The following is a 17,085-nucleotide window of genomic DNA, read 5'->3' as shown; positions in this document are numbered from 1 at the left end:
GCCCCGACCTGCCCCACCTGTCTGAGTGCGCTGCTCGGGGTCTAGAGCCCGGGGGCCGCGGCCCCGCCGACAGAAATAGAAGCCGCGGGGCCGGGCCAGGCCTGAATGGCCGGAGTGGGGCGGGGGCCGAGCGGACAGGAGCCGCGGGTCAGGCAGAACACACCGCCCCCGCCCCGGGCCAGGGTCAGCCGCGCGCCCCGAGCCCCAAGCGTCGCCGAGCCACCTGCGCGCCGGGGCAGGGAGGCAGCCGAGGAGGGGAGGGGTCCTGGGGGGTCCTGGGAGGGGACTCAAAGAGGGGTCTCGGGAGAAGTCAGGGAGCTCCGGGAAGGGGGCTCCGGGGAGGCCCCGGGGGTCCTGGGAGGAGTCAGGGGGCTTCGGGGCGGAGGCTCCGGGCGGGCTCGGGGGCCGATTCGGGGAGGGTCTCGCCGCCCCCGCGCACCTGCACCGCCCGCGCCCGCCCTCTACCCGCCAACCCTTACCTGGCGCGGCGTGTCCTGGCCGCGCGGCCCCGCGGTGCCGGGCCAGGCGAGCGCGGGCGCAGGAATGGCGGCGGCAGAGGCGGAGGCGACCGGCTCGGAGGCCCGGCGCGGAGGGGCGGCGCGGCCAGGCGACTCGGGGATGCTGCGGCGAGGGAGGGCGCGGAGGCCGGCGCGGGAGGGAGGGCGCGGGGCTGCGCGCAGGCCCCTCCTCCGCTCCCCTCCTCCCTTCCCGCCTCCTCTCGCTTCCCTTCCCCCTCTCTCCTGCCTCCTCCTCCTTGCCGCCCGGCTCCCCGCCCTACTTCTCATCCCCCACCCGCTCCGTCCCTCCCCTTTTCCCTCCCCTTTCTTCACCTTCCTGCACTCCTCCACTCCCTCCATCTCCACCCGCCCCTACCACCTTCCATCTCCACTCTTTCCCTGTGATATCTTCTCTCCCCACCTTCCACCTTTCCCCCTTAACCCCCAAGCCCCCAAAGGCTAACCTCTGCCCTGGCCAGGCCTCTGCTGGGTCCAACACACGTTCTGATGACATGCGCAGTTACCCCCTTCTCACCATCTGCTAATGAAGTATTGCCCCTTCTGGGAGCCTGACCTGACCTCACCCTCTCGAGCCTCCACCCTCCTCCAAATCTCCAAGGTTTTGCGAACTCCCAGGCTCTGATGCTGTTCTGCTGGGGACCTGACCTGCCCAATGGGTGGAAAAAGCATGTGGTCTCTGAGGACGCTTGCTCCTTTGCTTCTAAGCAAATCTAATTTGGATAAGAACATTTCAAACCAAGCCTTCTGCCACTTCCCCAGGGTGAGGTGGGTAGGTACCAATCCAGGTTTTGCTGCACCCCTTCTGTTTGCCCGCATGCCAACTGTTTGCTAAGTGTTCACCATCTGATCACTGCTGGTGACACACATTTACACTAACCCACAGGTTTGAGAACTAGGTGCCCTCCGAAGACTGCTCCAAATCCTCTGGCCCTGGAGAAAGAAGAGACAGGCCTGAGAAGGTGGTTGATCTGGCCAGTAGGCCTGCTGAGGGATGCTGTCCAGAGAAAGGGATGCAGTTCCCAATGAACCAGCCAGGATTTCCTTGTGTGTAGTGTAGAAGTCAGGGCTTCCCTGGTGGCTCAGACGGTAAATCGTCTGCCTGCAATGTGGGAGATCCAGGTTTGATCCCTGGGTGGGAAAGATCCCTGGAGAAGGGAATGGCTACCCACTCCAGTATTCTTGCCTGGAGAATCCCATGGACAGAGGAGCCTGGCAGGCTATACTTCATGGGGTCGCAGAGAGTCAAACATGATTGAGCCACTAACTAACTGTAGATCCCAGGCTGCAGGAATCCTCCCAGCTCACCTGAGGTCACTTTCCTGATGCCCAGGAGCTGCTAGTAACCAGAGTGAGAGTTTTAAAATGAAGCCATTCCTAAATGATCAATAACGGGACTGAGAGCCTCAGTCTCTTTAGGGGCCTCCTCTCTTTCCATGCTGGGGCTGCCATAGGCAGACCTTAATGCAAGTGCATCAACACTGTGCCAGCAAAACTAAGATGGCAAAGCTAGTGCCAAGGGTGAAGGTAGGGGTGGGCAGGAGTTCACCCCCCTCCCTCTGTAGGTGGGAAACATGACCTGGCATCTGATAGGCTCCAGTTTGAGCCTTGGCTCTGATGTTTCCAGGTGACCTTGTGAGCCCTTTCCCACCCTCTCTAAGGGTTGCAGAGCATGGAAGAGAGACTCTCAGGTAAGACCCCCAGCACCACGTGCCCCACATTCATAGCTGGAGACTTTTATGAGAAAGACACAGGGGAGTTGTACCTTCCAAGCTCTCCTCCTGTGGAAGAAGTCTATGAATCTGTGTTCTTCCATCCTATTTGGATTAAAACCTGATGGGAAGATATGTTTTAACAGCATCCCAGACCCCAAGAAGGAACCCATTCTTAAGATGGATAAAAGCAAGTATTGCAAATACAAGGGCAGGGGGCTGTCTTGTGTTCTTTACTAGTCCGACCCATCTAGAATACAGTGTCCTTGCTTGGGATCTAAGGACAGCCACCAGCAGGCCATGGGAGGGCAGTTGACACGTGGGGAACCTTCAGTCTGGAAGATCAGTGTGCAGAGCACAAGACGGCAGAATCCAAATATTTGCAAAACTGTCCGGGAAGAAGGATTACCCTGTGGGGTTATGAAGGGCAGAACGAGGACAGATGGGTGGAAATTAGACTAGAGAGTCGATTTCCTCCCACTTGTGAATGCTTTCTGGCAGATCTGCCTGCCAGAGGAGCCAGCCACCCCTGGAGGACCATGTCCTACATGGCCAGTGTCTAGACAGGTTCTGGGGCCACTGCAGGAAATTGCTGGAGGGGGCCTACAGTAGGATGACCCCTGGAACCTTTTCCAGCCATTAGATCATTCCACATTGTCTTTAATAAGGTCGCTGAACCCCTGTTTGCTTTGTCTGCAGAGTGGAGGGCGGCTCGGCAAAGAAACTGATCATATGCCTGACACAGAGTCAATGCTTCCAGCTTCAGCACCTTCAACAATCAATCATAAGCTTCTCCTAGTGTGTTTCCTCATTTGTATAAAGGAGATAAGGGAGGATCTGATGAGATGACAGCATTTTCCCACCACCCAGCACCCAGGAGGGACTCATCCGGGTCCACACAAAGTGACTCAGTTTGCCTTTTTATTTTTATCAATGTTTTATCTTCTATTATGAGACATTTCATCACTGCGAACAAAGCTACTGTAAGTAATGGAATTCCAGTTGAGCTATTTCAAATCCTAGAAGATGATGCTGTGACAGTGCTGTACTCAATACGTCAGCAAATTTGGAAAACTCATCAGTGACCACAGGACTGGAAAAGGTCTGTTTTCATTCCAGTCTCAAAGAAAGGCAATGCCAAAGAATATTCAAACTACCACACAATTGCACTCATTTCACACGCTAGCAAAGTAATGCTCAAAATTCTCCAATTTAGTCTTCAACAGTACGTGAACCGAGAACTTCCAGATGCTCAAGCTAGATTTAGAAAAAGGCAGAGGAACCAGAGATCAAATTGCCAACATCCATTGGATCATAGAAAAAAAGAGAGAATTCCAGAAAAACTTCATTGACTATGCTATAGCCTTTCACTGTGTGAATCACAGGAAATTGTGGAAAATTCTTCAAGAGATCGGAATACCAGACCACCTTACCTGCCTCCTGAGAAACGTGTATGCAGGTCAAGAAGCAAAAGTTAGAACCGGACATGGAGCAGCAGATTGGTTCCAAATTGGGAAAGGAGTATGTCAAGGTTGTATATTGTCACTTTGTTAATTTAACTTATATGCAGAGTACATCATATGAAATGCCAGACTGAATGAAGCACAAGCTGAAATCAAGATTGCCCAGAGAAATATCAATAACCTCAGATATGCAGATGTCACCACCCTTATGGAAGAAAGCAAAGAGGAACTAAAGAGCCTCTTGATGAAAGTGAAAGAGGAGAGTGAAAAACCTGGCTTAAAACTCAGCATTCAAAAAACTAAAATCATGGCATCCAATCCCATCACTTCATGGCAAATAGATGGGGAAACAATGGAAACAGTGACAGACTTTATTTTCTTGGGCTCCAAAATCACTGCAGATGGTGACTGCAGCCGTGAAATTAAAAGACATTTACTCCTTGGAAGAAAAGCTATGACCAACCTAGAAAGCATATTAAAAAGCAGAAACATTACCAACAAAGGTCCATATAGTCAAAGCTATGGTCTTCCCCGGAGAAGGCAATGGCACCCCACTCCAGTACTCTTGCCTGGAAAATCCCATGGACGGAGGAGCCTGGTAGGCTGCAGTCCATGGGGTCGCTAAGAGTCGGATACGACTGAGTGACTTCACTTTCACTTTTCACTTTCTTGCGTCGGAGAAGGAAATGGCAACCCACTCCAGTGTTCTTGCCTGGAGAATCCCAGGGACGGGGGAGACTGGTGAGCTGCTGTCTATGGGGTCGCACAGAGTCGGACATGACTGAAGCGACTTAGCAGCAGCAGCAGCATGGTCTTCCCAGTAGCCATGTACGAATGTGAGAGTTGAACCGTAAGAAAGCTAAGCTCCAAAGAATTGATGCTTTTGAACTGTGGTGTTGGAGAAGACTCTTGAGAGTCCCTTGGACTGCAAGGGGATCAAATCAGTCAATCCTAAAGGAAATCAGTCCTGAATATTCATTGGAAGGACTGATGCTGCAGTTGAAGCTCCAATACTTTGGCCACCTGATGGGAAGAAGTGACTCATTTGAAAAGACCCTGATGCTGGGAAAGATTGAAGGTAGGAGAAGGGGATGACAGAGGATGAGATGGTTGGATGGCATCACCGACTCAATGGACATGAGTTTGAGTAAGCTCTGGGAGTTGGTGATGGACAGGGAAGCCTGGCATGCTGCAGTCCATGGGGTGGCAAAGAGTCAGACACTACTGAGCAACTGAACTGACTGGCCTCCCCACTGCCTTGGCAGTGAAGAATTGTCTGCAGTGCAGGAGCTATGGGAGATACGTGTTTGATCCCTGGGTTGGGGAGATCCCCTAGAGGAAGGCATGGCAACCCACTCCAGTATTCTTGCCTGGAGAATCCCATGGACAGAGTAGCCTAGCCAGCTGCAGTCCATGGGATCATAAAGAGCCTGACTGGACTGAAACAACTTAGCACACACACACGCACATGGGACATTTTAAACTGATACAGAAGAATAACCAAAGGAACCCTGTGCACAGGGATGTTAATCTTCTGTCAGCTTGACCCACTCCCTACCCGAACCCCCAATTCTAGGTTCAGTTCAGTTCAGCTGCTCAGTTGTGTCTGACTCTTTGCGACCCCATGAATCGCAGCATGCCAGGCCTCCCTGTCCATCACCAACTCCCAGAGTTCACTCAGACTCACGTCCATCGAGTCAGTGATGCTATCCAGCCATCCCACCGTCTGTCATCCCCTTCTTCTCCTGCCCCCAATCCCTCCCAGCATCAGAGTCTTTTCCAATGAGTCAGCTCTTCGCATGAGGTGGCCAAAGTACTGGAGTTTCAGCTTTAGCATCATTCCTTCCAAAGAAATCCCAGGACTGATCTCCTTCAGAATGGACTGGTTGGATCTCCTTGCAGTCCAAGGGACTCTCAAGAGTCTTCTCAAAGACCACAGTTCAAAAGCATCAATTCTAGGTTGATACACATCAAAGGCATCCTGTCCACCAATTTGTTTTCCAGCTTCCCCCACAATACCAAATGTTTGAATACTTAGGTCACATTTTGTGAAGTCTCTCTGCCTGGCTGGTCGGAACGTTGGTTTATCTCCATGTGGATGAGCGCAGTGACTGCCTAGATGATATAATCCCATGTGAAAAGAAGCTCAAGGTGTCAGCGTATGTGGCACCACTACATTGGGCTTCCACCATGGCCCCACGGATGCGAGGAGGGACACCCACTCTGCTCCTCCATTCTCAGAGGAACTTGCATGCGTTGGCTGAGAGCAGTTTTAAAAACCGAATACGGAGTATTTGAACTCCATATTCGGAGGAAAAGTAAGGGAGGAAAAGTTTCCTGGAAGAGCTAGCCCTGTGCATTTTTCCTGAAGCCAAGGGTGTAGCCCCAAAGCCCAAACCTGAGAGCAAGGGGTCAGTACATTGTTAAAATAAAGGGCAATGGCCCCTGGAGAAATGAGTCCTGGGGGCTGAGATGATAATGCCTGGGGAGCCTCTGATCCAGGTCTGGGAAAATGTCTTTTGTTTTACACCAGAATTTATTTATTTGTTTACATTTTTGGTTTTACCACCAAGAAGTAACTTCTCTTAAACTTTAATGTATTTTTATCCCCTCACATATCTGAACTATTTTTTTTAATTGAAGTGCAGTTGATTTACAATGTTGTGCTAATTTCTGCTGTATAGCAGAGTGATTTGATTATACACACACGCACACACACACACACACACACACATATATATACATTGTTTTATATATTCTCTTCCATTATGATTTATCATAGGATATTGCATATAATTCCCTGTGCTGTACAGTGAGACTTTATTGTTTATCCGTTCTGTGTATAAAAGCTTACATCTGCTAGCTCCAACCTCCCACTCCATCTCTCCCCCACCCCCCACTCCATCTCTCCCCCACCCCCCACTCCATCTCTCCCCCACCCCCCAGCCCTTGGCAACCACAAGGCTGTTCTCTATGTCCATGAGTCTGTTTCTATTTGGATCATGTTTTAGATTCCACATATAAGTGATAACAAATGGTATTTGTCTTTCTGACTTAGTATGATAATCTTTAGTTGTATCCATGTGCCTGCAAATGGCATTATTTCGTTCTTTTTATGGCTGAGTAATATTCCACTGTATGTATGCACCACATCTTCTTTATCATTTATCTGTCAGTGGACATTTAGGTTGTTTACATGTCTTCGCTATTGTGAATAGCGCTGCAGTTAATACTGGAGCATATGTATCCTTTTGGATTATGCTTTTCTCTGGATATATGCCCAGGAGTGGGATTGCTGGATCATATGGTAATTCTATTTTTAGTTTTCTGAGGAACCTCTGTTACTGAGTCCAAGCTCACTCTGCTCGCTACATGAGAGGCCAGTGAATCTAAGGGACGAAGTGTTGAGGCAAGGAATATGACTTTATTCAGAAAGCCAGCTGACCAAGAGGATGGCAGACTAATGTCTGAAAATAACCATCTGGTTGGGGTCTGGATGTCAGGTTTTTTTATGGATTAGAGATGGGGGGCAGTGAGGAAACAAAGTAAAAAAAATGCCATTAATCTTGCAAATATCTCCTAGATGGCAAGTCTCAGGCAGAGTGATGTGTTAGTTTTTTCCTTCCTGCCGTCTATAGGCGGACAGGGTTCTGAACAAAGGCACTTTAGTTTAATAGTTAGGCAGAGGGGTAGGATTCTCTGAGGCAGGCCATTATGTGTAATTGTAATAACAAAAGCAGCGGAAAGCAAGTCAAAGAAACAGTTTCAACATGGAGTCAGAATTGACTTCCCCCTGCGACACCTCCATGCTGGTTTTCACAGTGGCTGTACCAACTTGCATTCCCACCTTCTGAATGTGACGGAAGAGTGCTTCTGGGATGCATGGGAACAGCCTCCCCTGTAGTTGCTGGAACTGCTGATGGCATGACTGTCACCCCACACCTCATGGTTCCTTCCCTCGCCCTAGAGAAGGCCCACTTCCTGGCAGCCTCCTTAAGATGAAAGGTCCTCAAAGTGCCTCCACCAGGACCCTTGTCACCAGAACACCCTTTTCAGCTGTGGAGGGAATGGTCGGGAGCCCCCAGTACCCTCCTGCCCCACTGCTGTCCTGGGGCCCCCCACAGGAAATGGAGGGCTCCTCTCTTGAAAGCTGCTTTCCAGCAGCAGCATATAAATGAAGGCCTCGGAGCTGTCCTCATTGTTCTGGGTGCCCTGAGTACTATTTTAGCTGTCAGAACGTGGAGTACTAACTTACTCTGGTTAAGGGGTGTAATCTAGCCCTCATGCACACCCTTCCCCAGCACTTTCCCTGTTGCTAAATGAAAAGGGTGGTTTATCAAGGCTTCTTCTGTCTTATTTTATTCCTGAGAGCAGAGCCGGTGAAAGCCACTGAGCACTACCCCAGTTGGAACCAGGGAGAGTGGAAACTGGGGACACTGAACAGGATGCTGGCCTGCTGCCCTGGCTGACCATTAAGTTTAACCAGAGCTGGTGTCCTCAGTTGACCTGCAATAGCAATGCCTTCCTGACCCCCAAAGGCCACTTCCGCCACCAGCTGCTTGAGCTGGCACTTTAAAGGCCTGTCAGAGTGGTCAGCTGGAGCATCATGTCTTCAACCCTATCCCCACCCACACCTCCGGGCAGAGCAGGGTATCTCCTCCCACTGTGATGCCACCTTGCAAGGCTCTCAATCACTGCTGCTCCAGGGTTCGCTACTATTGTTTCTTGGTGTGTTTCTTTTTAGTTTGATCTTCATTTGGAGCTTCCAGAGCTTAGTGAAATCTTGACCTCTTTTCAGAATATGCTTTTAAATTCATAAAGTAAAAATACAGGATTAGACTGGAAACCTATTGTACTGAAATCCGGTTATCTAAATATCTCAAAATGTGACCCATTTGCTCTGTTATTTACACATTAAGTAACATGCTCTAGCAGCAAGCCTGATAACTAGTAATTTTGAAGTCATGACAAAGTTGCCCAGTAATTTGAGATGTGATGTGAAAATGTTTGTGACAGCTAACATGACTGCATTCTGTTGCCTGCACTGATATTTTGAATAAAGTTACTTTTAGTTAGAAGTTAGTTGGGGGGGGTTGGGGGCGGGATGGGGGTTGGGGGTGGGGGAGGAATGAATGTAACCCTTTCTTTCCAATGGATTCCATCTGTATGGGCTCTCTATCCAGATCAAGATTGCCATTTTAAAGGGAAAGGACTTTGGATCCCCTGTATCTAGCACAGTGCTTGTATAAAATCACCCTCAAACTTGTTCAGTGCATTCATAAAAGAGACAGGACTCTTGGTTGCAAGTGACAGAAATCCAGCTCAAACTCTTGGCTCATTTACATCTAAAGGTGCTGAAGGTACAGCTAGATCCAGGGGCTGAGATACAACTGATGGCCTTCCTCCTCTCACTGACTCCTTTCCTTCTTCTCTCTGATTGACTGTGGTTCTGCTTGCGTGTTAGCTTCACTATCCTGCCACAAGGCTAATGGCAGCCTCAATTCAAAACAATGATAAAGACTCTCACCAGACTACAACTCTCATGGAAAGACTTTGGTTGGCTTGGTTGGGTCTCATGCCCAGAGCTGTAGAACCACCAGCAGTCAGATCTGAGCTACCTGCCTACATCCTCGATGGAGTTTGATTAATAATCTCACTAAACTTCAGGGCTGGGCAAGAAGCAGCACCCTAGTGAACAGATGTGCTGAGCAGACAAAAGCAACACCATCCAACTGTAGAGGAGTCAGAGGGTAAGTGAGTCATCACCACAGTGTGCTCTTTGGGGAGCGGTGCTTCCTGCTGCAGTAAAGAGACATAAAACACAGTGGTTTCACCAAAATAGAAGTTATATACATCTTATGTAATGTTGCCAGAAGTAGATGAGTAGACTGGGACTGTATGCAGCTAGGCCATCTCATCCAGCTGGAGGAAAGAAGAGCATCCTCATGCAATATAGTCCAGAAGGTAGCATGCATCACCTCTCTCCACACCACTGACCAGAACTCGGTCCTGGGACCACATGTAGCTTCAAGGAAGGTTTGGACGTGTAGTTGCTAACTGAGTGACTACATGTCCAGCTGAAAACCTATTACATTAAGGAAGGGGAACTAGGTATGGGTGGACAATTAGAAACTGCCATAAACACAGTCTAGTGTAGTTAGTGCTGTGATAAATGTAAGTGGAACACTACTCAACCACTAGAAGGTCTTGAGTCAAGAATGTCAAGAGTTGGTGAGGATGTGGAGCAACTGGAACTCTTGTACATTGCTGGTAGGAATGTAAAATGAAATAGCTGCTTTGGAAGAATATTTAGCTGGACTACTAAAGTTAAACACACATATGCTGTGTAACCTAGCAATTCCTCTGCTGGGTAGAATCCCAACAAAATTAAATGGATTTGTTCACTGAAAATCATGTGCAAAAATGCTCATGGCGTTGCTCATGCTTTGTTGTTATGATCTCAAATTAGAAGCAATCCAAGTGGGCATCAACAGTAGAAAGACCAAGCCATCCTGGTATATTCCCACAATGGAATAACAGTGATGAAAAGGAAAGAACTCCACACATGAAATGAGGAGTCTCTTAGATATGTGTGCTGGGTGGCTTCAGTTGTGTCCAACTCTTTGCAACCCTATGGACTATAGCCTGCCAGGCTCCTCTGTCAATGGGGGTTTTCCAGGCAAGAATACTCATGTTGGTTGCCATGCCCTCCTCCAGGGGATCTTTCTGACCCAGGGATCGAACCCACATCGCTTATGCCTCCTGAGCAGGTAGGTGGGCTCTTTACCACTAGCAACAGCTGGGAAGCCCCTCTTAGGTATAGTTCTGAGTAAAAGACATCAGATCCAAAACAGCCCACACTGTATGTTCTGTCTGTAAAGCACAGCGGGTGGAAAATGCACTATCTGGACCCGGGTTGTGGTTAGTCAAATGTATACATGTGATGAAATTCATTGAGTTCTGCCTTGGGGATTTCTATATTTTTGTGAGTTATAGGTCAATCAGAAATACCACCCGGGACTTCCCTGGTAGTCCAGTGGTTAAAAATCCACCTTCCAATGCAGGGGACATGGGTTCCATCCCTGGCAGGGGAACTGGGATCCCACGTGCCACAGGTTAAATAAGCCTGCTAGTCACAACTAGAGAAACCCACCCACTGCAATAAAGAGCCCCCACATCAAAATAAAGAGCCAGTGCAGGCAAAAAAAGTTTTTTAATGTAAATACATAATGCAAAAAAAAAAAAAAAAGGAAAAGCGTCATGTAGTTAAAAATGGTGGTAAGAATGTAAAATGAAATAACTGCTTTGGAAAACTATTGGCCTCAACTCTCGCTAGAGGCCAGCCTGGAGTTGGTTGAGCTTCCCACCCACACTGGAACATTCCTGTTGGGCAGAGGCACCAGTGGGCAGAGTTGCGTCTCTGGCACTCCAGGGCTTGGGCTTCCCAATATAAACACACAGGCAGGGCATGCTGGCCTCATTTGTCAGGGAGGAAACAGAGTCAGGTCGGTTTCATTCATTCTTCATCCACCTCTTCACTGAGACAGGATTTGAACTCTGGCCTTGGGACTTCCTGGTGGCACTTTCTACACACAAATGTGTCAGAAGTTTTTGTGCAAAACCAGACAATGACCAGACCACATGGTGGGTAAGCCACCTGCCTTGAGAACTGAAGACTGCCCCTCACTCTCTTGCCCACCTTGAATATCCTGGGGACAGGGAACTCTGTGGTCTAGACCCCCATCTGATTAGTCCATGATTTGGAAGGTACAAAGAATTAGTCTTCAAAGAGAAAAGTTGGAGACCTCATTGCCATTGTTCCATCCCCTGGTTTTCTCTGTCTATGACTGTTCACTAAGGACTTCTGGAGATGGACAACCTCCCTCTCACAGCATCGCTAAGCTTGACTTATTATCTGTCGGAGTGAGTCTCTGCAGCTGCCTTTCCTTTTCATTCAAGATCCTTCATCATATCTGATGAAAGCCCTCGCTGAATACTGAGCGCTCTGTGTTGTTTATTTCCCAGCAGGAGAGGGAAATAATTCGCTTGGAATGAAAACACCACATGCCCACAAATGACAATAACCTACCTGTTATGTTCCAGTTTTGATAGATTTTAAGAAAAAGCTGAATTGGAAGATTCTGTTGTAAGAACTCTGGAATTGCTGCTACTGCTAAGTCACTTCACTCATGTCCGACTCTGTGCAACCCCACAGACAGGCAGCCCACCACGCTCCCCTGTCCCTGGGATTCTCCAGGCAAGAATACTGGAGTGGGGTGCCATCGCCTTCTCCGCTGGAATTGCTAGCAGAAGTCAAAAGTACTTTCATTTTTATTGCAGAAATAAAAGCTGTTTTCAAATCAGGCCACTGTCTAAGTATTATGAGTCCATCAAACCTGCGACCATCCAGGACTCCACCATCAGGCTGTCTGGTCCCTGAAGGGGAGCACGTAGATAGCTCTCCCCAGTACCAGCATTTCATGCCTGCTTGCAAAATGCGCTCAGCTGGTGTTTTATTTAACAGAACCAAAATCATCTTGAAAGAGAGTATGTTTGAGAAGACAGAGTTTTAACTAAAATCAAGGTGAAATTCTCTATTATTGAGGCAAAATGCTAGCGTGCATGAGATTCCAAAGAAGGAGATACTAGCGAAAACTAGTTTCAACAGAAAGCACTCTACAGTGTAGAACTGCATCTATTTATGCTTTAAAATTATTTTTTATTATTTTTTAATTTTTGGCTGTGTTGGGTCTTCATTGCTGCATGCAGACATTTCTCTAGTTGCAGCGAGAGGGGCTACACTCTGGTTGAGGTTTGTGGGCTTCTCACTGAGGTGGCTTCTCTTGTTTTGGAGCATGGGCTTCAGGGCGTGAGGGCTTCTGTAGTTGCAGCTCCAGAGAACAGGCTCAGTAATTGTGGCATATGGTCTTAGTTGCTCTGCAGCGTGTGAGATCTTCCCGGATCAGGGATCGAACCTCAGTTTCCTGAACTGGCAGGCGGATTTTTTAACTGCTGAGCAAACAGGGAAGCATGTTTCAAAATTATTATGCAAACGTCTCAAAAGGAATCAAATTAAACAGAAGTAAACAACCACAACAAAAGAAATGACAACCTTCCTTCTTTCCCAGTTTTCTAGCACAATCGTTTAGTACTTTTAGTGCTTCTTCCCAGACCTGTTTCCCCTTAAACAAGCATGTAAACATGCACATATTCTTTTAAATGGTTTGGTATGAATTTGCATCTTTTGTTCTCTGTTATTTATTTGTAAGTGGGACTGTACAATTAATTTTCATTCTGCAGTTCACTCATGGACACATTTCAATGTACATACATACAGCCCTACTTCATTCTTTTAGACCACGATCAAAGCAACACGTGTACAGGGGGAAAACAGTTTACTCCAACAACACAGAAGTACATTTTAAATGAAATTCTCACCCTACCTCCTATTCCAAACCCCAGAGAAATCATGTTTGGATTTTCATAATTACCTCCTTAAACTGACAGCAGGTGTTATATCTCTGTTTCCTGATTTATCAGCATTAGATGGTAGCTAACGGCTTCTTGGGGTGAGAGATTGTTCCCATACCTCTTGTTGCCCCCCCAAATTTAAAAAATACGTGTGCTATTTTGAGGTTTTCTATTGGTTGTCTGTTTATTGTCCAACACAGGCGTTGAGTGTTTATTTCTTGAGGGTTTTGCTTCTCACTCATCTTAGGCTGTTCCATTTGAGTGAGATGAGAAACAAGTACCCATTCCTCTCCTCCCACTGACCCACCATCTTTCTTCCCCACCCACTTGCCACGGGGTTGTTTTTTTACATTTTGAATGTTCTGTATTGAAATCCATATAGACTGATGGAAAAAACAGAATAACTAGAAGGGCCAAGTATGTGATCACGAGTCTGCGGCTGTCATTCCCCGAAGAATGAGTGATGGACAGAAGATTCCCAGGGAAGGAAATGTCATCCTGGGCCGCCAACTTGATCTTGACGAGTAATGTCCCCAAGGCCAGGACGAGCAGACCTTGTTTTCTCCTTTTGTTCATTCCTCTGAGTCCTGGAACTGCTCAGTTTGCTGTTTTCCTCCAGAATTTCTAATGCTTTTTCCTTCCGAGCACATGCCTCCAGCATAACAGAGATAGTCTGTTCCATCAGTTTGATGCTGCTCATTTCTTGTGACCTTGTTTCTTCCTAAAGACGTGCTTCTCAGAGCTTTCTGCTGTCTGTCCCATTCCTGGTGTGAGGCAGGCCAGGGTCCCCCTGTCCCTGGTCCAGACTGCCTCTCCCCTGGACTGGCTCCGCTATTCAGTAGGCCCACACCTTGCTTTCTTAGCTGGCTCCCTCCTTTTGATGGAGTAACCCCTTCCTCCCAGTGGCCTTGGTGAGATGCCTGGTCAGAGCAAAATTCTAGGTTGGACATTTGAAGGGCCTTACCTCCTTCTCAAGCAGCTCCTGATGCTGTGTGTGGCTGAGGCCATCCTGAGCCTTAGAACTCTGTCGTGGCCTGTTTCTCTCTGGATTGGGTTGGAATCTGCTCTTTGCCCCTGTTTCTCTGAAGTTTCATGACATACCTAGATGTGGGTGTTTTTCATGTTTTATCACTCTAGAAAAACTGTGAATTAAATCTTCACTAATTTCTTTTCCTCTGACTTTTCTTTCTCTGTAACTCCTATTATTCAGATAATGGGTCTTTATGAACTGACTCTAATTTTCCCAGCTTCTCCCTTCTACCATCCATCCTTTGGCCTTCTGTGTTACTTTTAGATTCCCTCTACTTTTTCTCTGAGCACTTCTATTACCCTTTTCTTGGCTATCTGAATTTTAAATTTCCAAGAGCTCTTACTCATGAAGGTATCATGTCTTCTTCTTTTTTCTGAGGGTCTTAATTTTAGCTTTAGGGGAAATTTTTGAATGCTATGTGCTTTTCTCTATTTCCTCTTTTCCTAGGTGGGTTGATTTGTTTGCGTGTTCCTTTCAGCTCTAACGATTCCTTTGTGGTGACCCTGTGGCTGCACACTCAGCCCAAGGATTCCTGACTGCCCTTTGAGAACTTCACTGTGGTGAGCTTGGGTGGCACCCCACACTTCTCTGGGACCCTGGCTTTCTGTGTCAATACATCTTTTCTCTTTGGCTGTTCATTTCCCTGGGGAAGAACCCTCTGATTTCCTACCTGGACCGGGTGGGAATAAGCCTGCTGCCCATTCTCAGGCTGGGCATGGAAGGGCCGGAGGGTTTTCTTTCCCCCACAATAGATTTCCACTTTTGTGCCCTTGCCTTCCCTTGTCCTTGGCATCACTGAGGACAGATGGTAGCAGAATGGGAAGTGGACGTGGGAGTCTCACTGCTTCTTAGGTTTTTGCCCAGTTCTCCCGTTATTGGTTACCTCCACACCAGAGATCTCTGATTCCCAAGACTTTCTGGGTTCTGTGGCAAAATTGTCTTGATCTTCTCCCTTCTGGCCTGCTAAGTTGATTCATCCATTTTCTAGGTTCCAAAATGCTGTTGACATCTTTCAGCTTCTGCTATCCCTTCTCCCAGGCTCCTGGTTGCTAGATGGTGAACTGGACGAATCCATGCATGTGTGTTAAGTCGCTTCAGTCCTGTCTGACTCTTTGCAACCCTATGGATCATAGCTCTCCAGGCTTCTCTGTCCATGAGATTCTCCAGGCAAGCATACTGGAGTGGGTTGCCATGCCCTCTTCCAGGGCATCTGTCTACTGTGGCTCCAGCATTGCAGGCATATTCCTTACCCGTTGAGCTACCTGGGAAGCCTGAACACATGAATACCTACTGCAAATTCTACTACTAGCAAATGATTACTTTTTGTCCACGCATCTATTCATCTGCATATCCAGCCATTAATCCATCTCATTTTGAAACATGCATTTCTAATTGCAGATACCCCTACACTTCATCTAAATACTTAATTATTTCAATAGCAGTTTGTTTCTTTTTCTGATTTCAATACTGTCTCCAACATGTGGGGAAGCTACTTAGAATTTCTATGACATTCTCTTCTGTTCTCAAGTTGTCAGGGTTTCTTCATGGTCAGTCAGTTCCTCTCTGTCATTACTGTGGGTTTTCCCAGGTGCCCAGTAATTCTTGGTTGTCTGTTTATCTGTTAGGAATGAGGACTGGGCCGACTGATTTAGGTGGCTGGCTTGGCCATCCTCTGCCTTTGAGCGTGCAGGTCTATTTTACCCACATGGTGTGTTTCTTTGAGCTAAGTGTGTGTGGGAGCATTGCATGGGTCAAGGGCTGTGGTTGTGGTATGAGTCTGGGGCATGGCTCTTAGGCTGGATTCAACCGGACTGTGGGATGGGATGACATGTTAGATGGCTATGGAGACCTCTTAGCTAAGCTTTTCCACTCTCTGAGGGGTTAATGTGGGTCACACTGTTTGGAAACAGGAAGTGAAGCACGGAGACATGGTAAGTTTGAAGGGAAGGGAGGCAGGGACCACCAGATGCTGGTGTGGCTGCTGGGATAGGGTGGAGTGGGGAGTGGTCAGGTCTGCAGCTGCTCCAACAGCAGCCAGATCCTCCCATAGCTTCCCCAACCCTGGGCTGTGTGCGTGGTTTGCTCTGGGATGACCCACGTTGCTGAGGCTGACAGCTTGGAGACAGAAAGGTCAGGATGTGGATCAATACTGGGATCTGGGGTCCAACTTATCTGCACTCTTCCCCTTCATGTGCATCTGTCCTCTCTGGTGCCTGTCCCTCCCTGAGCTTCGGAGACTGTAGCCTTCCTCAGATTCTCAGCTTGCACAGCCCAGGATAAAAGTATGATACACATCACCCCTGTGGTCCTGCATTCCTGATGGGACCCCCACACCACACCTGCCCCCATGTGCCCACCTGAGCAATTTGATCACCTGGAAAATTTAAGGATGCTTCTATTTATGTTTTTGGTTTCTGTATGTGCTTTAGCTATAGTATGGATGGTCTCATGCCTGTTGTCTTTATAATTAAATAAATTAAATGTACCTAATACTACTTAATGACTCAAGGCGTTTGCCTGCCAGGTGAAACTGGGGCTTTGTTTATTTAGTTGCAACCCTTCATTATCCTTTCAGAATATGAGTCTTTGTTTATTTGTTGCAACCCTCCATCATACTTTCAGAATATGAGTCTCGGGCTCCGAGCTCCTGAATCCAGAGAAGCATCACCTCCCCCTGTGTCTCATTCACACGATCACATGCTGCACTGGGAGCATCTTTCTCCTTTCTTCCTCCTCTGGGCCCTGTCCAGATTCTGAAGCCACGAACCCCCAGACAAAGGGTTTTCCGGAGAGTCTGCAAGAATTCAGGAGGCTCTGTGCATTCATTCATTTACGTTACCGGGACAATCACCTAAATGTACAAACCTAGGGAATTTCCCAGCAATCCAGCAGTT

General features: G+C 47.8%; 1 protein-coding gene across 1 annotated transcript in view; it reads right to left on the bottom strand.

The window, feature by feature from the left end:
- Positions 1–17,085, bottom strand: part of LOC113897484 (translation initiation factor IF-2-like) — a 105,470-nt gene that overhangs the window by 80,311 nt on the left and 8,074 nt on the right. The window contains exons 3-4 of the mRNA XM_027550226.1: positions 1,082–1,163; positions 480–753 (exon numbers count right to left, since the gene is read on the bottom strand). Of these exons, the coding sequence (XP_027406027.1) occupies positions 480–753; positions 1,082–1,163 (356 nt within the window). The remainder of the gene's footprint in view (positions 1–479; positions 754–1,081; positions 1,164–17,085) is intronic.

The sequence above is a fragment of the Bos indicus x Bos taurus genome, chromosome 8, assembly GCF_003369695.1.
Source record: "Bos indicus x Bos taurus breed Angus x Brahman F1 hybrid chromosome 8, Bos_hybrid_MaternalHap_v2.0, whole genome shotgun sequence".
NCBI classification, from domain to species: Eukaryota; Metazoa; Chordata; class Mammalia; order Artiodactyla; family Bovidae; genus Bos; species Bos indicus x Bos taurus.
This window is presented reverse-complemented; position numbering and strand designations above follow the sequence as displayed.